Below are 23,571 nucleotides of genomic sequence, written 5' to 3' on the forward strand. Positions count from 1 at the left end.
ACAGGAATGAGTATATACACCACAGAAGCATCTAAGATTACAGGATAATTCAGGGAGAAAGGAACTCCAGGAGTTTCCAATCCAACCTCCTGGTGAAAGAAAGGTCATCTCTGAGGTGTTATCAGGCTCTTTTGCAGCTTTATCCAGCCTGCTCTTAGAAATCTCCATGGGCAAAAACTGCACAACCTCCCTGTGCAACCCGTTCCACTACTTGACTATTCACTGGCATCTGGAAGTTTTCTTTAGCAGAACACTTTTGTAGTTAGTGAACTGCATAATGATTTCACTTTTAATACAGACAAAATGAACTGTACGCCTGAAATAATTCATTTAACACAGAAGTTCATTCTTCAAGAAAGATTATATAACCAAAAACCAATGAAAGATCAGAAAACTCAAGAGAAACAGAAATTTAAGGCAAAAACTCAGAAGTGGCTTTGGGGGGGGGAAAAAAAAAAAATCAGTATTCCTCACCCTCCCTACCTCCTCAAACCAGTGAGATTTCCACAGGTTCTACATGTTCCTTTTGAAAGCAGTTCAGTCCTGATGCTCCACACAAGCATCTGAGTGGAACAAGGGAAGTGATTCACTGCCACCAATAAATCTTTGTTGCGATCCTATGGTTGCTATAGGGTATGTGCAGCATAGGAAGGCAAGAGTGGGTGGGAATATTATTATTAATAATAATAATCACAAGTTGACCACAGCAAACAGCTTGATTTTGAGAACACCACAAAGCAACAGAACATCAGAAGAAAACAAATTCAGAAAGCAGGAACAAAAGGAAAGTGAGGTAGACCAAGATAAAGGAGATCAGGAGAGGAATTATCAGAGGGCTGAGCACCTCACCTATGACAACAGCTGAGACATTGGGATTGTTCAGCCTGGAGAACTAAAGACTTTAGGGAGGCATTTTCATAGCAGCCTCAGAGTACCTAAAGGGGGCCATGAGAAATGTGAAGAGGGATGTTTTACATCGGCATGTATTACACAGGACTAAGGGGAATGGTTTTCAACTGAAAAAGAATAGATTAGTTATGAAGAAATTCTTTACTGTGAGGTTGCTCAGAAAGGTGGTGGATGTCCCATCCTTGGAAGAGTTCAAGGCCAGCAAATAAAATATTTTTTCCCCAAAGCCAAATTTTTCAGACATTCTTCTGAATGACATAACTTCCTCTCTAAGGATGTAGGTGTGCATTTCGTAAGCTGTTGTCTTTGGACTAATCCATACTAATAAACTTAAGAGGGATTAATTTACAACATCAAAGTCAGAAATGGTAGTTCCAATATCCATTCATTTTTAAACTATGATCAAGAACTACTGAACTTAGACGTGTCATTACTCCCTGTACCACATGCTACTTCCTCTACCGCATCAGTAAGGTTTACAAAAATAAGCACTGAAAATTTTCATCCTTGTTTCAAGAAGAAAGTCATCTCAAAGAGCAGATTTTGACAATAATTAAGCCCAGATCAGATGCATTTTTATTAAAGCAATGCAATTTTTTTTTCATTTAAGTAAAATTTGTTCATTATCTAAATTTTATTCTCCTGGAATATACTTCAGCTTTATGAAAAAAATGCTTGAAATGCTTTTCATTTTGAAAATACAATCTAATTTTTCAATCTATTGAAGTAAATTTTACACTGCAGTTTCACACTTGCAACTGCGGTTTTTTATAATATGCCTCAGACATACAAAAAACAAACTTTTTTTATTTGTAGAGAATATTATTATATACCCTTCTTTTAAAAATATAGAATAAGAAAGTGAGAAGTATTTCCCAAGTTAGGAAAATAACTTTGCTCAGGGGAGTCTACTCATAAAAATGCTCATTTTGCCTTCAAATAGCACATTTGGTTACCAAAGAGCTATGTTTTAGAAAGTGCTACCAGCTCTATTTTACAGATTTCTTCCAGAAGAGAACAATTTACTGGTTCTATCATGTAGCACTGGTTAACAAAACTGGTCCCTACAGCTCTGTTAATCAGGAGTTACCAGAAAAATGTGTTCGCCAGTGCACTGTGCATGAACTCATACTTTCAAGAAGTCCTGCACTTCTGCCTCATAGTTAGTTTTGCAGCCCATTGGCTGCAAACGAAACAAACAGGGTCTGTATCTTTAGTTAACTTCTCTTAAATTCCCACCTTTCATTTGTCATCTCTACATTGCAAGAAACTATCAGAAAATTAAACGGTTGCTTACTTTCAGGCATTTTCTTGCTCTAAAACACAATTCTATCAAATATCCTTAATTTCATCCTTATCAAGGGACTGTCATTTGAGTGGCACACAGCAAGGACACGTTACAATACAAACATGAACGCAGATGATTAACTGCGAACAGGACTATTTCGAGTTTAAACAGGCTCAGATTACAAAAGCATTCAGTAACTTGGTTTGGCTTACTCAGATATTAAAACATAGTTAATGAAGGCATAAATGATACTACTGTAGAAGATTTCAAGTACACTCTGACTCACAACGAAACAATTTAGGCTTTAACTAACTGCTAGTATTAACCAAACAAACAATCTCTGTAGCAAATCAGAATTAACACAACTGAAAAGTTACACCAGAGAGGTCTATCCTCTCATTAGTGAGGAAGCATGACACAAGATTATGAGAAGATGACGCAAAACAAAAATTCTGTCAGGAAGCAAAGATGGCAGTGTGTAGAAGCAGAAAGGAATTTACAAATCTAAGGAGTCTCTAGCTTCTTTTCCTTTTAATTAACAAACAATAATGTCTCCCAGTGTAGTATGTATGCTAACTACAGCATGTGTTTCTCTACTACTGAGGACAGTAAATTTTTCCAGACCTATTCCTACAAATATTTTTTATTTATATAGAAACAAAAACAAATGAAATAAAAACCCAAACCCCGAACAAAAACACATGTACATTTTATATACTCTTAGTTAACACTATATCATTTGTTCTGTGAATTTTTTATTACTCTCCACAGTGAGACACAAACTTTCCTCATGATTAGAGTACTTAGAGTAACTCATTCAAAAAATATTTCATTTTTATAATTATTATTGCAAAGCATTTGGGGATTTTGAATTTCTTTGTAGTCAGTGTTCACTTCAAAAATCTTAATAAAACATATATGCTTTCCTTAACTAACAGCTTACAAGATGTTAGAATACCAGAAAGACACACATGTGGAAAAAGGAAATTATTGGGGGAAAAGCTAGATTCAGCCTAGATTCTTCAGCCTAAAAGAGAAGGTTGTGTAGGAATCTCAAGCAGCCTTCCAGTATCTGAAGGGGGCCTATAGGGAAGCTGGAAAAGGAGACTGTCAGGAACTCCAGTGATGGGACAAGGAGTAATGGGTACAAAGAAAGAGGGGAAAGATGTGGTATTAGGAAGAAGTTCTTTATTGTGAGCGTGATGAGACATTGGAGCAGGTTTCCAAGGGAGGCTGTGGGCCCTGGCAGTGCCCAAGGCCAGACTGGATAAGCCCTTGAGCAACCTGGTCTCCTTGGAGGTGTCCCTGCCCATGGAGGCGGGGATGTAATCAGGTGATCCTTAAGGGCCATCCCCAACTCCGTGGCAGTCTGATTCATCACATTTGGAACTTAAGTTACCTATTTACTGAAATGAGGCAGACTCATGTACATTTGATACGGAAGTATTTCTGGAACCAACAAACAAAACCCCAAACATGAAATTCATTCAAGTTTTCTATGAAGATACCTAACACTCTATACTGTATGCAGCTCCCTAACAGAGAAAAGGAGCATTCTTTGCTATCCCAAACAACTCACTTAAAATTTAAACCAGAGGTGGTGCTGCTAGATGACACTCTGAAGTGTGATTAACTCCCTTCCTCCTGTTTTATGAGATGCAATCTCAAACTAGGACAATGCAGAGAATTGCATACATTTATAAAAGTCTAGCTTCTCTTTCTGTAGTAACTAAATTTACAAGTTTTCAACACATTATTTCCTGTATCTGCATCACTTTTCCCATCCCATTGTCCTGGAAACATGATAACAAAATGAGAATGTTAGATGTCTTTTATACAAACCAAGACGATTTAAGAAGATGATATAGCTACTCACAAGTACAAGCAAGGCATGATTTAAATAAATTTCATCTTAGAATCACAGAATGGCTTGAGTGCAAGGGACCTTAAAGATCATCTAGTCCCAACCCTCAATTTCGCTAATAGCAACAACTTGGAGAAGCACTCTAAGGGGAAAAAAATCAAATCAAGTAATATAACTCAGTTCCAAACATACTTGAATGACCATTGCCCACTTTGAAGAATTACACTCAAAATTGCTCATTACATGAATAAAATGTATCATAAATATTCTACCTACATAACTGGTTTAGATAGTCAACATAAGGAAGTCAGACAGCCACATTGTTTTGTACTGGCATATACAAACAGGAAAGCTCAGTAATTAAAGAAAAAAGTGTCCTTGCATATAGCAAGTAACCAACTTTTCCCAAAAACAAATGCAGTAAGCTTAAGCAAAACCTAAACTTCTTGAAGTTTTTGGGTTTTTTTACCTAGATTTCCTGCATGTAAATATATAAAGAATTTTTTTAAAATAAAATAAACTCCAATTTTAAAATGTTGTCAATGTTTAATGATGTTTAAGTCAGACAGACATTGGGAGTAGAGAGTAAGGCAGAGAAAGGGCTGGCCAAAGCTCCTGAAAGCCACAGTAAAAGGCAGCCTACAAATTTAACTGCTACCATGTACTTGTGGTTGCTGTAAAAGTCAGTGTGATCACCACCACAGAGCTGGATGAGAATCAAAGATGGGCAGTTCTGCGTGGCAGAAGACAGAACCCCACGACAGCAATCAGACAGCAGTAATGGCAGGAAGAGGGGTCAACACTGCCCACTTCCTTTCTGTGCCTCAGAAGTGCTGAGAGGTGGGTGAGGAACGCTGTGTGTGTGTACCTGTGAAACTCTTTTACAGTTGCTGAGGTGGAAATAGCTTCAGATTACTCACACATCCATCAGCCATGACAAAGAACACTGCCATTCAACATTTCACTTCATAAATTAAGATATAAAGGTATCAGAAATATGGCAGCTCATTTGGCTTGCAGGTTTCTACTACTAGTGATAACATGATATTGTCACAGAAGGAGATAGTTGACCCTAGGAAAAAGGCATGTCTATGAAGGATCAGAGAAATTGTCCTGACCCCTTTGTGACATAAAGAAACACCCTGTTCATCCTCAGCATTTGGGTAAATTAAGCTCTACACACTTGGAATACCATCCTTACTATCTCTGAGGTGGTTAGGAAGGGTTTTTTTCCCCTTGGTGTAAGATTTCCTTCTCAGCATCTAAGGAATTCAGCATAAACTTAATCCAGGAAACTCAGTCTGTTTCTACCTAACAGATACCCAGAAGAGATGGCACAAGCCAAAGTGCTATTAAAAGGAATCCTCTCCAAAATAAGGGAAAAGTATCTATAGTTGTAACAGTTGTAACAGCAAAAGAGCACTTGCTTAGAAGAAAACTCAGGTGTCACAGCCACCATCAGCACACAGACTAGCTAGTTATAAACAGGTCCAACTGCAAGGCCACTCCAAACTACAAAGTCCACGCGGCAGGTGCAGAGGATTTAATGGCCGATCTGTAACCTCACGGGAAACTCCTGACAGAGGCAGATAATCAGAAGGCCAGTCTCTGAAGCCAGTGTAGCAGGATGAACACATTTGAAAACTGCTCTAATAGGCATTTTTCCCTGAAAGTAGAAGATTGGAGTGCCTGGTTTAGGGTTGTGGATGTGAGATTTTTGGTGCAGAGTACGTGTGGGAGAAAATGAGGGAGAAAAGGTCTCAGCACAGGTAAGTTTATTGAGAGAGACAGATCACTGCATTTATAATTATATACATGGATATTTATGAGCATCCATACACAGAGGAATGTTCAAAGACCTGGAGACAAATGTGGAACATTGAAGATAAGACAGGCCCTTCAGTAAGTGCTGAGTTTCAAAAGGTTTTTACAAACCACCAGTATCAAAACATTGTCCAACACTTGAGCTTCAGTACATGACTTTCTCATATTGGTACAATGCTACTCATTTTTGTGCTGCCACTTGACACCACTCAAAATGAATGATGGCTACTTTGAAAAGGCAGAGTTTTCAAATTTGTCCAATCTCTCAAAAATTTGATGCACCAATCTTTTGAGTTCAAGCTTAAACCTAAAGCAGGTGAGAAAGCAAATTGTGAAATAAAAGTATTCTGGAGCTTGTAGTAGACCACAAACAATTTATTTTCAACAATAAATTGGAACTCCTTCAGAACTTCTAATACTCAAGATACTGAGCCAGTATCAGAATGTTACGAGATACTGTTGATTATTGCTTCAGAAAATTCTACCAGAAATTTGAACACTGTAAAATGCCAACACTAATTTCATCACAGATCCTACCTTACAGGTCACCTTTAGTCAAAAGCTACAGACAGGCAGAAATCAGAAGGTAATAAAAAACTAGATGTTTCACTGTAAATCCTGACAAAGGCTCCAGGAGAGAGCCAAACCCTGTCTTCATTCACTTCTCTTTTTTTCCCTAATAAATGGCTAGAACACCTGAGACAGACTGTAAACCCAGCTCATACACTGAAAACCTCCCAGAACTGCAATAATGTCACCCCTTTGGGCTGGTTAGGTCTTCGGATGCTGATAGATGGCTTCGGTGAATATATCAGCAGTCAGTGCATAAAATGCTTCATAGTTCTCTCTTTTTTTTTTTTTTTTTTTTTGGGGGGGTGGGGGGTCTACATATCAATCCTTATCTGTCTGAAAACAGTTTGCTATAGGCATAACAAGTGAATTTATTGAAATAGTCCTTGCTGCACTATGGCAACAAGAACAACTCTCATGAAATACTAGATACAGTTTCAGTATTGCTGGAGACTTTATCAAAAGTATTACAATACATCTCACACGAAACAAAGAAGGGCCTTGTTAGAGCATTTCACTGATTTTTAAAGAAGGAAACAGTTGTTTGGCCTTTTATTTTTTTAAAGGCTTCAAAAAGCTAAAGAATTAGAATGCAAAATGCAGTAATCTTAAATAATCCAAATTTTGACTGTCTTCACTATACAGCAAACACTAAAAGGGAAATCCAACAAGATCAATTAGCAGGATTGAGAAATGTTTTTTTTCATTAGTAAACACTGTCTTTCCATCACATTTTTCAGATTATTCCCCCTTTCCAGATATGAAAAGAAACTATCCCCATCTTTCAACAGCCAGAACACATACAGTGGGTGCTAAAGAAGCCTTAAAACTTTCATTCTGTCTCCACTGAAAATAAGTAGCAGCCATGTTCAGTAAGGCTATCACTTTAAGTGGAAATCACTTTAAGTGGAAACAACTTCCCATGTTTCCCAATAACAGGCATAGCATTCTAGAAGAAGTATGCAATGCTTGGATATGATCCGAACGCAGAAAATATTATCGAACTCTGCATGGAAGGTGAATGCAAACCAGATTTCTCAACATAAAAGAAATGACATTATGAAAACCATTTTAGCAATGCAAGCTTTCTAAAACACAACCTGGTTCCATTTTGTTTGTTTCCACATGGACATTTTCCCATCCAGGAGGACACTGTATCATAGACAGCACTGTCCTGATGTTTTTTTAAATAAGGAACATGGCTTTTTTTTTTTTTTTACTAAAATAGAGAACAATAAAAAAATGTTTAAAAGGCCCTTTTCAATTTCAAGCTGATGTACTGCTCAAAGTAGAACACCTGGAGAGCAAGGGAATGAGACCTTTTCTTGGTTTAGACATTGGGGAAGGGTTTCTTTGTCCTTTGACCTCTTGCCCAACCACAAGCTATCCACCAACCCCTAATTTTCGTTAAGAAGTGAGATTCTGATCTTCCACTGGGTTTTGTAAGCAATGCAATATATGTAAAAGCAAAATGTAAACATATGTAAAAGCATGACACTGATATCAAACTCTGTATCTTGCCTCAAAGAAAACAGAGGAGTGTGGACTGACAAGTCATCTAACAAAGAGAAAGCTCTACTAAACACAATCATGAAGTGCTTGAGAAGTCTATGCACTGAAATCTTAGTTCACAGATACTGCTCCCAGCAACATACTTTGTTGGCCAAATAAATACCATTGCCAGGCAACTCCTTCTTTTTCACTTTTTCACACTGTAAAAGGTGCTTTTACTACACAGTAGAGCCAGATATTGAGCCATACTCTGGGACACAATTCACCAAGGGGGAGCCTTAAGGCCAGGTCACTAAGAAACTATCACCTACTACTAGGTAGTTTTTGTGAGAGCTTTCATATTCCTGAGTTCTAGTTACAAGAGTGCAAATTATCAAAGTAGTAAGAAAAACACTGACCAAATAAAAAACCCCACCCTGCAGCCATTGTTTCAGTCTGCCATCACTCTATAGCAACTACTACTGTAGTGCATAAAACCCATTCCAAAATATTTACCCAAGAGTTGACCTGGCATTAGGAGTCATATCCAAACACACACTGAATTTCCAGTTTCATAACAAACCAGCCAGTTTTCTAATGTTCTTGACAAGAATCACTATAGTAACTCTTATTTTTTAAAGTTAAATCTATTTTACACTCTTAGAATACATAAGTAAAATCATAAATTGATTTATAATTATTCTTAAGATATAACAAGCACCATTTAATAAAAACTTAAAACTTTCAAAACCGATGATGTTTAATTTCCGCTCTTCACTGAAAGAGGTGACATGAATAAACTTACAGGAGCATACACAATTTCATCAGTACAATCAAACTCTAACAGACTCTTCTATTAATATGATGAAATTCAAAGATAAATAACAAACATATAACCAAGTAAAATCTACATTTAAGTGTGAATTTGCACTTAAAACTAACACCCTATACTGATCTTCTAGATGACAATCCTAGTACAGAACTTTTTTCAGTTCTTCCAGGATTCAAACTCTAAAGAAATTTCCCAAAGTAATGAGTAATCTGCAACAAAATTCTGCAAGACAGACCAGGGCAATGAAGAGCACAGGGCACAGAGAAATGAAGCAATCAGTATCTAGCCAGAAGGCATCTTCATAGGAGACAAGAATGATCACGAATCAGAGGAATGGCTTCCTAGTAAGAGTATCTGTGCTGGAATATCATCTGAAGAGGAGCTGTCTAACTTACAGGGGAACACACAAGGGAAGAAGGCACGTCTAGAAAATGTAAAATTAAATATATAACAATCAATTGATAACCTTGAGGGCAATGCCCATAACAGAAGATGACCATTATCATGAAGCACTACACGAAATGCACCTAACATGAGAAAACATCAGTCACATAGAATAAGGAGGTGGGAGGAAAAATAGGTGATTGCTTAAAAAAAAAAAAAAAAAAAAGAACACAGGACTTCTGTCAAAGCAGATGTTTTTAGTCTTACTAACCAGATAGCAGCAAAAAGGCAGAATTGCAATTCAATTACTGAAGGCAACCAATCACATGGAAAATTTATCCCTATGCTGAAAAAAGTTACTTTATAACGTTATACATCTTCATTATGCAAAAGCTCATGAGGCACAATACAGCCCAGGAAGATAATTTGACTGCTACTGCTAGGTCTGAACTACTACAAGAATTTTATCTCTGTTGACTCAACTTTTCATCTTAGATTATCATGCTTTCAGACAGGGACAGTTACAGAAAAGCAGTAATTTTTACTTGCAATTAAAGACCTGAGGGGAAGAGGGAATCTCTGCAAGAAGTTTAACAATTATGAGCCAAGTCGTGCATGCATCCAGAGCAACTATCAATTACCTCTTTGGTTTATCTACCTAACAACTTTAAGAGCAGAAATTAACAGGCTTTAGCCTTTTCACAAGAGAAAATCAGCATCACTCAAATTCTATTCTACATGCAAATATTCTTCCTATCCAAAAATCTTGAAAAATTAACAACTACCTAAATAGTGCTTTACTCAAATACACTTCAGGTGAGACTTCCATTAGCATGAAGTTCACTTTGAAAGACACAGAAACATTTCATTACATATCTGTAGTATCTGCTAAATTAGACTTCTCTCAAGATTATCGCACTTAGTTTACTAATGCACACTGTAATTCCCAACTCCACTTTCGTCAAAACAAGGAGTTACTTTATGCATGTTCTAAATTTTACACAGATACAATTTATTTCCCTTCATCTATAACAAAGGAACTACTTCAACAGATATTGACACAAAGATAAACGCAAGAGTGGTTTCTTATCATCTACAGCCTTACCACAAACACCAGTTCATTTCAACTTTTATCACTTCCCAGCTAAGTTTCAATTTTTGTTAACCCCTTTAGATGACAAAAGTATCTAGACACAAAAGCAGAATTTCACTGCTTATAAAGCCAGGTTTCCCTCAAAAATCATAAAAATGTGTTGTTCCATTCATCTTGGTTTAACCTCTCTGAAAGAAATGGTTTTGACAGAAAAAACACACTTGCATAAACAAAGCAAATCCCTTACATGTCGAGAGGACTAGGGGGTTTTTCAGCTGAAAACTAATGCTTGTCAATGGCATTTTAGGCATGGAACAGATTCACACATCAGGAGGGAATTCTTAAAAGCCAGTATGTCTGAATTGTATGGACCTAATTAGCCACTAGATCAAGAACTAACTTATATAAGGAATATTAAAAACAAAGCCTAAAACTTCTTCCTAGAACTATTTTCATTACATTATGTTGTCTGTAGACTGTGATCAATATCTGAATTAAAACTTTTAACTGGGATTCTCTAGAAAGCACTAAGACTTCATTTGTAATGACTATTCCCTTTGACTCAGTTAAAGGAAAACTGGCCTCCAAATACTCCTTTTGATGCATATGAGCAGGCCTGCATCCCTGCCTTCTTTTCTTCAACCATTTTAATGCAGAACTAGAGCTCAAGAGAATCAGTAAAGTGCAATTAGTAATCCTGAACCTCTAACTAATGCCTCAGTGTTTTTATCTCCTCTTGTACTGTGCCTGATTAGTGGTAGCAATTATTGAAAAATATTCTGTTCACTGAAAGGCACAGGCATCAGTCCTCAGGATTCCAATCACCTTTCCAGACTGATTAAATATTAGTTTAAGCATTTGTTGCAAAGAGTTTATTTTTCACACCACAGATTTGGGAAATTAAACAGGACACTATTTTCAGATATACTACCAGTTTCTTGAGATCTATACAGTATGAAGAGCTGCACTTGCTAAAACTACTGAAAGTGGTAGAATCCAACTAGTGGAGACAGCACAAGCATTTCTACTATTTAGATCGTGTTTCCTCAGCTGCAGACTTGCATTTCCACTACTACTATCACCCACAACACAATAGGTTACCAATTTTAAAAACAGGTCTTAAAAAAGCCTCAGAGCCAGATTCTTAAAAGGGTGAGATCTTTTTATGGGTGAGTGAGTAACCATGCAGATAAACAGCAGGAGGGTTAAAACCTAAAAATTCCCATTTCTTATTGCTTTAACTAGATTTAAACAACAAGCTTGCATTAACTACCACTAAAAGGCTATAAGCTTATGTCATATACCAGTCTTCTCTGTGATGCTTAATGAAACAGAATCAGATCTGAACCCAAAAAGTGAAGAAAAAAATTCCAATATCCTGCCACACAGTGTACTGTGCAACATTTTCTGTTAATAGATTCCTTACTTGTACTTAAAGCCAAAGAAAACAATATCAAACATACTTATAGACCAAAGGTATATAAGACAACACAAGGGAAGTCAATATTAAATAAGCCAAAACAAAGCAACTCGGAAAAAAAAAAAAAGGCCCCACCCACGTTCTGAAGGGTCATTTCTAATACCTTGTTGCTAACACTACATTAGTTTCTACAGACAAAAAATAATCAAACAGCCATGAAGACTTTTGAAATTCCTTCTTTTTTTTAAAATGATGGCCACTTTAAAGTCAAACTCTCAGGAGTTATTCTTTAATGCAAAGCATGTTATTTCTCTAAGCTTTTCAATTACACCTTTCTACTTTTGCTAACAGAGAGGTGTATTAGTCTAGAACAACATTCTCCATCAGAAAACAAAACTACAACAGATCAATGTTTCTGACAACAATCCCTCAGCCCTTGGGCAATTGTTATAAAAAACCCCCACTTGTTCTAAAAAAGTGTTTTGTCTCAAAAGATTTAAATGCAATTTACATTCCTAGCCCACAGACCACGTTTAGAAAAAACACACCACTTCTTTTCCTCTCATATCCAGCTATGCAAGCATACATTAAAGATGAAACCTTATTTTGTCATCAACAAAAATTGTAACACCCAGTTCATAACCTGGCATTTTATTAGATGCACTTGAACAGTGATAAATGCATAGTCTACAGCACCCCTCCATTCCTTCCTCTCATCCAAAACAGCCATGTATCAACTCCACTTAGCACTTTTATTAAAGGAGGAGGTTAAAAAAGCTAAACTGTATAAATGCAAATCATTTCCTATCTACAAGTTTCCAAACAACTCTATGCACTTATTACAAAACCATTCATTCAAATTTACTCCTTTTTGAAAACTTTGGGTGCTTTAAGCCCAAGACTTAAATCAAGATCAAACCATTTTATCTCCTACTGCAAAAGGTCTGAGTCTTTTCTAAGTCTCTTTACTGTGATTCTATGCCTGACCCAAAAAAAAAAAAAAAATTAAAAGGAAAAAAAAAAAGGAAAAAGCATCCACAAAACTTGGTAATGCTTGGAACAAGAGAAAGGGAAAACTGAAGAAAAGGGTTAACATTCTGCTTCATTTTGAATCTGTTCATTTATCTACAAACAAAAACATGATTCATGCCACCTTCCCCCAAAAAGTCCAGCATTTTTTTCAGACTTGCCAAAGTGAGCAGCTGCCTCATAGGTTGAAGTAGATACAGTAAAGCTTAATCAAGTATTAAATGATGACCAATATTACAGAGGTCTTTAGCAAGGGTCTGTACCTAGCAGCACTCCTGAAACATTATCATATACACCTCTGCTAGTAAATGCAGTTTTGGTTTGGTTCATTTATAAGCTGCTCGAGCCATAGAGCTTCTCTGATCTACTTTCTGAATAAAAAAAAAAAAAGAAAATTTCAGAGTAAAATAATGCAAATTAACAGATCTCTCAGAACAGCAACAATGTTTCAAATAGCTAAACACCTAATAAATTTAAAATTACCACTTTGCTCTCAAGCATGAGTCCACAAATTACTTCAGTGAGAGCAAGTGGAGATATGAAACTCTCACTCCCAAGAAGTCTTCAGCTTTCCTAACAGGTGATACAGGAGAGAAGCTGCAGCTTTAAGCATGCAACAGCAAAGTTTTCATTTCTGTTTTGCTGGGGGAAAGCAGCTCTGAAGGACTTAGTTAACTACTAGAGTCAAAGAGAAGTTAAGAAAAAGTCAGTAACAGAATTCAACATGCCCTATCCAAGGCTCTTGCTCTTCAATGTCCTACATACCTCAACAATTTGTTCCTGAAGTCTCACACAAGAGGTAAGTAAACAAGTAGATTTCTAATCCCTTAGAACTAGTCCACTCGATAAAATATTAACAGGAATTCAAACAGATTAATTTCAGGAACCACTTCTCTGAAAAAAATCCCACACATTTGAACTACTTTCAAAATACTGCCCAACCTTCAGCACAAAGTTCCATTTCACACACTGCAGTAAAGTGAAGAGGATCTAACGGAGTTGGAACAACTGTATCTCACCAAAGAATGAGACCTTCCAAACTAATACCAAGGCACATCAGCAGGTCACATGTCAATTCCTTTCACTGTCACTGCATAATCTATTTCAGAACTCCAGTCAATTTACATTAGATTTCACTTTTCCTTTGCTTTACCGAAAATATAAACCTCTCTGAACCCCACTGTAATTAAGCCTGTAATTACCCCCTCTGGAAGATCCTTCTCTCTAACATAGGAAAGTTACGAGACAAGTCACTTAAACCAGGTTATTTTCATTGAGGAAATGCCTGAAGGATCACTACAAGGCATCAACTCTACTGATACATCCAGCCAGCAGCTCCTGGATGACAGCCTGCAGTTTGGGCTACAAAGTTCACCCAGCCGGCCAACACTATGTCTGGATAGCTTAAAATGATTCAGTTTGACCCAGCTCAGGCACACATTGAGCAAAAAGTCATATCCAAGTTACTCCATCTCCCCAGATGCCACACTTGCTGCAGTCTCTACAAAAAGCAAGATGTGCCTTATGGTCAAGCCGAACCTGGAAAAACAGGGAAACAACAGAGGATTGTCAGTTCTCAAGCAGTCTAGTAAAAGGGCTTTCATCTAAGCTGACAAACAGTACAAATGGGAATCACACCATCATCTGAGTAGAAAATATTGCCAAATCTGTGTCAGCTCAGGGTAAGACTGAAAATAAACGTGAACATTCGAAAGTGCAATTATTTGGAAGGAAAATAAACTTTATCTACAAAATTGTTACCTGCTGCCAGTTTGGTGCAAACACACCTGCAGCCTTATCAAATGCTTTTAGAACGAGAAGGCTAAAGGGCTCATAAATTCAAGGATATTATGCATGCACTTCATTTCTTTACCTTCAGTAGTTCAACTGAAGTGTCATCACTGACAGTGCTGAGTATGCTCTTACACAGGGTCAGAGGCTTAACTGCACAAGTGTGGAGTGAATGCAAGCAAAATTATTTTTCCTTTCAGTGATAACTATAATGAAGCTGGTGACTTCTGTGCAAACTCTAGTTAACTATGATAATAAATAGGCATGGCTGACCTAAAGAAAGTATGATTTGTTAAACTACTTACTAACAAAACCACAGGAGCACAGTCTGCCATAAACGTGAAGAAGACAGGCTGGAGTTAAAAGGTACTGGGAATGGACAAACACATTAATATGACAAAAAGTTCAGTCACAGGCAATTAGCACTCAGCCTGCCATTCCAAAAAGACAGTGCTATGTTCTTGAACACAATCATGAAGGCTTCTTGACACTGGCCTCAGCCCACTTTTTTGAGACAGTGACTGTCAACCAACAATGATACTGTTAAAACCTAAGCAATGCAATCAAGGAACTAATTACGATAAATCTTGCAAGATGTAGGGAATAATGACAGAAAACCGTCATCTATGTGCTGAAGAAACTCTCTGCAATGAGCAGAACTGAAAATACCCGAAGGTGTCGTAGTTCCTAATCTTAGAACTGCTTTCAACACTTTTTCGTGGCTCTGCTAGCAGTCAGCACCTGAGTGCAGAAACAGGAGCCAGCTCCAAGACCAAGCCAACGTGATTCTCAGAGGCTTCTGTTAATAAACAACCAGGGCCAGGCCAAGAGCAAGTGTGAATTTCCTCCTTTTCCCCGGGAACACGCACATGATCAGCCTCCACCCTCTGAGCAGGGAGCCCGCTGTCACACACCAACAGGGCTGTAACCTGCCCTCCCCCTACCCCCCCTTCGCCGCTTTCAAACCAGACGCGCAGCACGATCCAGCCAAAGGGAACACGACAAGGGGCAGCGGGAGGGTGTGGTTTGGCTACTACATTTTTATTTTTTTTTAAATAAAGGACAAACCCCAGCCTCTCTCGGCCATCAGAAACACCCACTTTCATGAGGCAGAAATTACCCGCTGTGTTTTTCCAGTACAACATGTGAACTCGAGTCTAGGAACCTGCTCCTGGTATTTACTTTAGGCGGCGGGCTGGCAGCCTGCAGGCTCGGAGAGCCAAGGCGCTCCGTCCGTCACGCCCTGGGAAAGCCACTCCGGGGATTGCACCAGCAGCCCGAAGAGCCGCCGGACCATAAGCGGCAGGTTGCTTTTTAACAGGCGCCTTCTGCACAAAGACGAATATTTAAAGAAACAAACAAGCCAGCAACAACAACGAAAAAAAAAGCGCACAGTACCGGGATTTTCAATCCTCCTCCACCAACGCCTGTCGGTACTGTTAAAGTCACAGACAGACAAAAAAAAGCCCACAGGAGGTACCCGGTGTCGGGCTCGGGACTGGGGCAGCTCCACTATTCTCGCCCTTGCCCGCCTCCTTTCGCCACCTGCACCTCCCAGCGGGCTTCTCCCCTGCCCCGGAGCCGCCTGTCCCGCAGGGTCAGGCCGGCATGTGCCTGCGGGAGGGAAGAGAGGGAGGAGGGGAGGGCTCTGGCCCTTCGCTCCCTTCCTCTCCCCGGCCGCTGCAACCTGCCTTCCCGCGGACACGGCGAGGGGCCCGTCCCTCGCCCCGCACCGAGAAACGGAGCCGCGGCCAGCGCGGGGGAGCCCGTGCCCGAGCCCCGGCCGGGGCGGGGGGCGGCGCGGGGGCCCGGCTGCCGCGGGGCGCGGCCTGGCCCGGGCGCGGCGTCTCACCGGGCCGGCCGGGCGGGAGGCCCTCGCCGGGGTCGCTCACCTCGGTGGGGTCGCTGATCTCGAACAGGTCCAGCCGGTTCGCGTTCCAGTGGTTGATGATGTCGGCGAGTTTGCGCCGCTCCTCCTCCCGGCTGCCGCCGCCGCCCGACATCCTCGCCGAGCCCGCCGCCGGGGAGCCGAGCCGGGGCCGGGGCCAGGCCCTCTCAGCCGAGCCCCGGACGGAGCGGGGGGTCCCTCAGTCTCGGCCGGAGAGGGGAGGGACCGGCTCTCCCCGCGGCCGCTGCCGGCTCGGGCGCCGCGGAAACGCCCCGGGATCGTGCCGCCGACAGCGATCGGCCCCGGCGGACAGTGGAGAAGCAGAGAAAGAGAAGGGGGAAGGGCGGGCGGGGGGCGGGGAGGAAGAGGAAGGATGCCCCGAGTCGGCAGCGGCCGCCGTACCTCCCGGCTCGGCAGCGCCTGTGGCCGCTCGCCTGCCCTGAGCCGAGCGAAGCCGCCGCTGCCGCCGCCTTTCTCCGCCCCGGGATCGCCCTCCCCTCGCTCTCTCCCTCACACACCGGCCGTGCGCGCCCCCGCCCGGCCGCCCGCCCGCCTCCTCCCCCTTCCCGGGCGTGTGCGCGCCTGCGCGCGCTCCCGGCGGCCGTCGCCTCCTCCGGCGCGCGCCTCCGGAGAGTGCCCTCCGTGCCCGCTTTCCCCTCCCGCTCCCGCAGCCTGGGGAGGCGGCCGGGGCCCGGCGGGGGCCGGGGCGGGGCGAGGCGAGGCGCGGCCAGGTGCAGCGGGAGTCCCCGCACGGCGGCCGGGGACGCGCGGCGGCGGGGGCAGCGCGGCCCGGCGGGGAGCGCGATGCCGGCCGGAGGCCCCGCGGGAGAAGCGGCGGGAGCCTTGGGTGCCGCCTTAGCGCGGGGCCCGCGGCCGGGCCGTGGCACCGACAAAGAGCCGCCGCGGCCGCGGGAACAAAGACCCTGCGGGCGGATCCCGGCGCGGCCCCGCCGTGGCTTTCCCCGCACGAAGGCGGGCGGGAATGTGGCGGCCCGGCCCGCCCTGCCCGCGGGCGGAGGTCAGCGCACGGCCCGCGGGCGGCTCCAGGTCAAGGCCGCCCCCTCGCCCTGCGGCCCCAGGGTCGCCGCGGTGCCTTGGCATCTCCCGGCGCAGCCAGGGGAGCCGCGCTCCGCTGCTGCTCCCGTCTCTGCTGCGTTTGATAATGGTTGTGGAGTGCGTTGGGAGTGCCGCGTGTAAGGAATTGTCTGAAAAGGCTGTATTGACAGAAATTTCCACAGCTTGAGATGAACCTGATAAGAAGTTAAAGCATCAGATACGTTTTAATGGATTTTAGACGCGTCATTTTTCTGTGGTTTCTGACAAAACGTGTCAGTTGGCCCTAAGAGGCATCACCCATTGTGTTGGAATTCAGTCCAGCTCTGGGGGTTTGGCTTTGTTTCTTAACCCGCAGAAGTAAGTAATAGTGGAAGATGATCCTGATAGTTCAGCAGTCATATTTATTGTGCATTGGGCATCCTCTGAGACTCAGTACTTGAGCAATCCTGTTTGAACTCGGTTGTCCAAGTGTGTATCTTTTTTGGTTTCGTCGGGTGGTTAAAAAGGTTAATACTGTTTCCTCTTAGCATACCTGGCAGTGTACTTCAAGTTCCTCTTTGCTGAAGGAGCTCAGAGGAGTGAGTTTTGCTGATGAAGTTTTGATTTGGCTGGGTTATTTAAAGAAGGAGATTCCTCAGAGGCCTTGTCTACATTAAGCAATGAAATTATTGTTGTTACCCAGTAGCACAGCACCTGTGTAACTAGCAGAAGTTCTGGTTTTACAGGTGAAGGTCAGTTATACTTTTGCCCTACATATGTAACTGTGCCATATTCAGGCTTTCCAGTTCCAAGGAAGGAAGGGATTCCATTCCTTGGGTCCCAGACTTTGGGAGATGTTGAAAGCCTGTCTGAGAGCCCTTGGAGAACTTAACTGGGGTGGGGGGACACACAAAACCTCAAGTTCTTGTAGTGCCATCATTCTAAAGCTGTACTGTATTCCTTTTAGATGTCAAGTGTAGAGAAAAGGAAAAAATCAAACATAACTCTTGTTGCATAAAAGGAGAAGGGAAAATAGGCTGATTTTTTCTCCAAATCCAGTGCGTGCTACCTGATAACATTGGCTGTTTTGCAATGCCTGCCAGAAACCATGTAATATCTGTGATGTGATAGCTCACCACCCAAGGCAGATATCTGTGTGCTCTGTCACAGATGACATTTGCAGAATGTTGTGCTGGTTTCTGTGCTTGGTTCTGTCTGCATATTGGTGAAATGGGTTGGTTCAATCCACAGGGTGAGAAACAGTGGCGATATTGCTTCAGGATTAGGTACTAAGGAGACATAGGCACAAAGTGTGCACAGATCAACGTTTTGCTCTTTCAACCTACAAAGACAGAATTGGTTTTCCTGTGGAAAAGAGGTGGTTTCTCTGGGAAAACTGGCTACTGAAAGTAGTTAATTTAGCGTTGCTGGCATGCCTGGGTTTTCAAATGCCAGGAATGAAATTATCACTGCACTGGACCCACACGATATATATAATTAGCTGAGAATTCATTTATTTCTATTTTAGTTGTGTCTAGTCAGCGTTTCTAAACCATAGCTAGACTCCAGCCTGGATACAAACAAATCCCTCAAACTGAGCAGAATTGGAGCAGGCTAATAATGTTTAGATGTCACTTCTCAGAAATCCCAAATGACTACAATGTGTACTTACTTCTGTGCAGCAGGAGCAATGGGAATACTACTGCTGGTCAGACAGCAGCAGCAACTGTGCTGCTGATAAATTCTGCCATGAGCTGGTCAGTGCTGAAGCAGCACTGAAAGAAACCAGGCCTGCTTGTACCTGTTGAACAAGCTGTTGCCATCAACAGTCAAATGACAGCATCTTTAGTACAGAATCAGGATTTAAGAAAAATACTAGTGTAGACAAAAATGTAGATGTCTGAACGAACCAGCAGGACCAGCATACGGAGACTGTACTGTGGAAGATAAAACATAAGCCCTGATTTCCTTGGAAAAGCAAGTGTGCAGGAAACTAAAGCATGAAATTACAGTGTACAAGCTAGTTTACAGTGGAAAATGTGTGCTGTTTCACTTGCAATCCCTATTTCTTTTCATAGGGCCATTGCAATGAGAAGTAAAACAGCTGCTGTAAAGCCTGGAGAGTGACATGATTCCTGTGAACAGTTGTAAAAAAATTTAGAGATACTTATGAATGGAAAGCATTATATGTATTATATGTATAAAATGCATTATAAACAGGATTGTGTGTTTGACTATCATCAAGGCATCTTCCATGTAAGTTAATGCATAAAGTTTTTTGAAACCATTAAATTAAATTTACCTCTATTCTTTATGAGATTTTTATCATTTACACAGTGAGAAGACAATCCTATTTGAGGAGTTTTGAATTCAGGCTATCATTCCTGCAGGTGTTTCCACTGAAGCTGGTGGCAGAGTTAGATTTAAGTCTTTAGAAGATCACACACTAGATAAGAAATAATAGGGTAAGTGAAGCAAAAGAATGGGAAACAAAACCTGCTTCCCTTGCAAGTGATGGTATTTTTTTTTAAATTTCTTTTCTTGCTGAACAGTGTTTTTTTTCAAGGTGCTAAAGATAACTAAGCTACTGTAAGCCATTATTCTGCTTGTTTGTTCAGCACTCAATATATAATATGCATTTTACAGAACAAATAAGATAAATGCCCTTCCCTGTAGAGCCTGCAAGCTAAATTTTGTCACAGGTGAAAGCACCAACTGGAAGAGAAAACCATAAAGAAGAAACACAGATACACAAGGAAGCCTTTGCCACCCTCTTCATTCCCTGGACATCACAAAGTCACAAGTGCCCATGTGATTAGCTGCCACAAGGGTCTGTGTGCTGTCTGTGCAGCTCCTCTCATTAATCACATCGGCTCACATCGGCCCCTGCGGGATCTGATGGTTGTGAGCTACAACCATGTACAGGATCCTTTTATTTCTGCTCCCTGGTTAGTGCAGTCCATGCAAACAGCTCTCTTGCATAGGAAAGGTTTGCATGAAGGTAGGGTCATGCTCTGCTGGTCTCCTGGCTGTTTGCCAGCTGCCCATATGGTTGCCAGAATGCAGCATTCATTCTCCAAGGCAGCATGCATCTGATGTATAGTGCCATGCTGTGTAAGTCAGCAAACTACTGAAGGCTGTAAATTCATATGTAAGGCTGAAATTATTAAAGTAACCCTTCTCATGGCTTCCCAAGTGTGTGTGTATTTTGAGGGCAGAGGTACCAGAGCTGTAACTTTGCATAATGCAATGCAAAACCTTATGTTAGAGCAACATTAACAAACCTGGGTCATCAAACTGCAGTCTCTACATGGATGACAGACCCACTGAGGAAAATAAATTATCTAGAATAAGGATTGCAGCTTTGGACACTATAAGCACACATTAATCAGGAAGAGAAAAGAAGTTTTTTTGAAATGCCCCATTATCTCACCTACAGGAATTGCACACACTTGTACATCAAAGTATCAATTTCATACCCAAATTGGTAAACATAGTATATGCAGACTACATGAGCAAATTCATGTTACATGAAAAATCTTTACTATGTGTTTGGTTCCTGCTTTTCTTACTGTTTTAAGGCAGAAGCCTATATTTAAAAACCTTGACCTCTTTGAAATACGAGTAAAAGGGGAAAACAGAGGAAGTGTGGCAAGTTATGTAATTGGGTTCTGGAAATCTTCTCAGTTTTTCAGTTCAATTATCCTTGCTCTATTTTTAGGGAGGGGGAAGAACTGTATAAAATGGCAGCTATCTTAATAAATGTATCTTACTTTTTAGTTTATGTATAGATGAATTACAAAAACCGTCAAGAGACTTCCATTAAGGAAGCTGCTTCACTTTTATTATGTATAAATCTTTCAAAGTAATTTATTAATAAACACTTCCTGGATCAAAACTTCTGGAGTTATATTTGTACTAATAAAATAGGCAATGTAATCACCTTTCTCTAGCCCTACAGCCAACGGACCTAGCTTGACCACCTCCATGGTTTAAAATTATTTAAGCTCTAAAACATAGTGGCAGCATGCATATTGCCTGCTGGAGTGGTTGCTGGCACATGCTCTTTCCTAGACCGTGCCCAGGAGTTGTCTATGAGCTATGCATTTCACAGCCAGACATTGCTATCCACTTAACTTACAGATAGTCGGGCATGAAGGAGTGGATCTGGATGCTGAAATGGCCCTGGGCATGATATAGCAGTAGAGGAAGAGCCTGGAAGCTCTTCTTATGCACCTGGCTTCAACACAGGGTCCTCTGCCGGATGGTGTCTCAGGCATACCTGTGTTTGTAGGTTCAGAGCACAGACAGCCTTTGTACTGTCTTTACTGAACTGTGCTGTGATCCGTGTTCAGCAAGGTGGATGAGAGTCAGACTGTCTTGTAGCACATGGGCATTCATGTGGACTTCAGCAAGATGTGTGTTTGTCCTCAGGTGAGCAGCTCCTGGAAATCAGAAGCGCATGGGAAGAGAGTCCAGTCCCAGTAACACATTAGCACTAAGTGTTATCCTAATACTGCAATATCTGCTGAATTCATTTTCAGATAAACATTGAATGTTTTTTTCTTGAAAACTCTTTACATACAGGGCGTGCTTTTCTCAAAGCAGAAGTATAGAGGAGGAATTTGATGACTGGTGTACACATTGGATGATCAGATGATATCACCTGGCCTTATCCAATATAATCTTAAATGAAATCAGTTGAAGTGAAGTTCAGAGCTGCTGCAGGTATGAAAAAAGCTTTCTGATAGTTTTTGGTTTTTTACAGATCTCTACTTTAAAGTATTTTCTTACCAACTGCTTTGTTGTGAAAGAAGATGAGAAATCAGCTGGCCATAAGAAATAGAGTCTATGTAAAATTCTCAAGTGGACCGTGTAAATAAACTGACATATCATGTCTCCAGAAATTTAATTTATCTCTCTGTGGTATACAGCATTATTTTTTTTTAAATAGTAAAGAAGGTAGAAGTTACACATTTCTTTTAAGCTGAGGGTAGTCCTCCAACCAGCAGTCCAGACTAGGCTATTAGTTACAACCATGTGTTAATCATTTCAGGGCTCTTTGAGCAAGATGTAGTGGGTGTTTGGTCATGTAATTAACCTCCTGCCATTGGCCTCACATTCTCTCCACCCTGTAATTACTTGACTGAAAAAATAACACCTTTCAAAGCATACATGTATAGAAAATTAAAAGAGCATTAATTTTAATCTTCCTTCACACTCATATGATAGCTATAACTCCTATGTACATTTCGCTTATTGTCAGAAGTAATTTGGCCACATCTGAGCAGCTTTTTTTAGAAAAGTTTGATTTGGGAGCAAATTGGGTCAGCATGCTCTTGGCTCTTGGTGTTTTTGTTTTTATTTCACCTTTTTAGAACAAGTCCAAAAGCACCAAAAGGATTTTCTTGTAGAAATATCCAGTGAGCTGAAAATGTAATGGATATTCTATGGTCCAGCAGCTGCCATTCTTTTAACTCATATAATGTGCGTGAGTTCTGTATGTGGAGAGCTTCAGCCTTAAAACAAATACTTCAGGAAGCTTGTAAGTGAAAATATTAATGTAAACCCGTGAAATGAAAGAAAAAAAAAGTCAGTCTTCTCCTCTACAAGTTCTCCACAGTAATGCTTCTACATTTTTGTTCATCCTGAACAAGTATGGAATAGAAGTGGAGTTTGTATGTACAAATGAAAAGTAGCAGAAAGCACCAGGGAACTCCTATGTAGAAACCTGGAGTAAGATTTATATTAGCTAACCTAAATTATCTAGAAGTTACAAGAGGGTAAGTATAGGCTCCTGTATAGGTAATGCAGACAGCAATTGACACCTATCTTGTTACAGGACTAAACCATAATTTTAGAAGGCTACAGAGAAGTAAGACGAATCCTCCTTTGAGGATAATTCTGCTGGGTAATCCCCCATCTTCCTCAGAGCTTTAGTCTGTTGATTTTGGCATAGGCTTCACCTCCAAGCCATGTATTGCTTTAGCCAATTATGCTATTTTTCTGTCAGGTATGGTACAACTGTATTGGTCATCTCCTTTACATGGAGATGAGTCTCTCCATCTGTGTTACACCAAATGTCTCAAACTCAATGAAGAAGCTGAGTTTCAATTTACAGTTGTCACAGCTCACCCCTGCCCAACTGGGTAA

At 41.1% G+C, this 23,571-nt stretch overlaps 1 protein-coding gene across 21 annotated transcripts in view; it reads right to left on the reverse strand.

Annotated features, from left to right (window-relative positions):
• Positions 1–16,892, reverse strand: part of AFDN (afadin, adherens junction formation factor) — a 115,249-nt gene extending 98,357 nt beyond the window's left edge. For 7 of the 21 annotated variants that reach the window (XM_066315822.1, XM_066315819.1, XM_066315813.1 and 4 more), the window contains exon 1: positions 16,388–16,891. In XM_066315822.1, coding sequence (XP_066171919.1) covers positions 16,388–16,498 — 111 coding nt within the window. In that variant the 5' untranslated portion in view covers positions 16,499–16,891. Of the gene's footprint in view, positions 1–16,387 lie in introns of all 21 variants that reach the window. The other 14 variants (XM_066315824.1, XM_066315820.1, XM_066315821.1 and 11 more) reach the window with 3 other exon arrangements.
• Between the last annotated feature and the right edge of the window lie 6,679 nt (positions 16,893–23,571).

Source organism: Sylvia atricapilla, chromosome 3, assembly GCF_009819655.1.
Source record: "Sylvia atricapilla isolate bSylAtr1 chromosome 3, bSylAtr1.pri, whole genome shotgun sequence".
NCBI lineage: Eukaryota > Metazoa > Chordata > Aves > Passeriformes > Sylviidae > Sylvia > Sylvia atricapilla.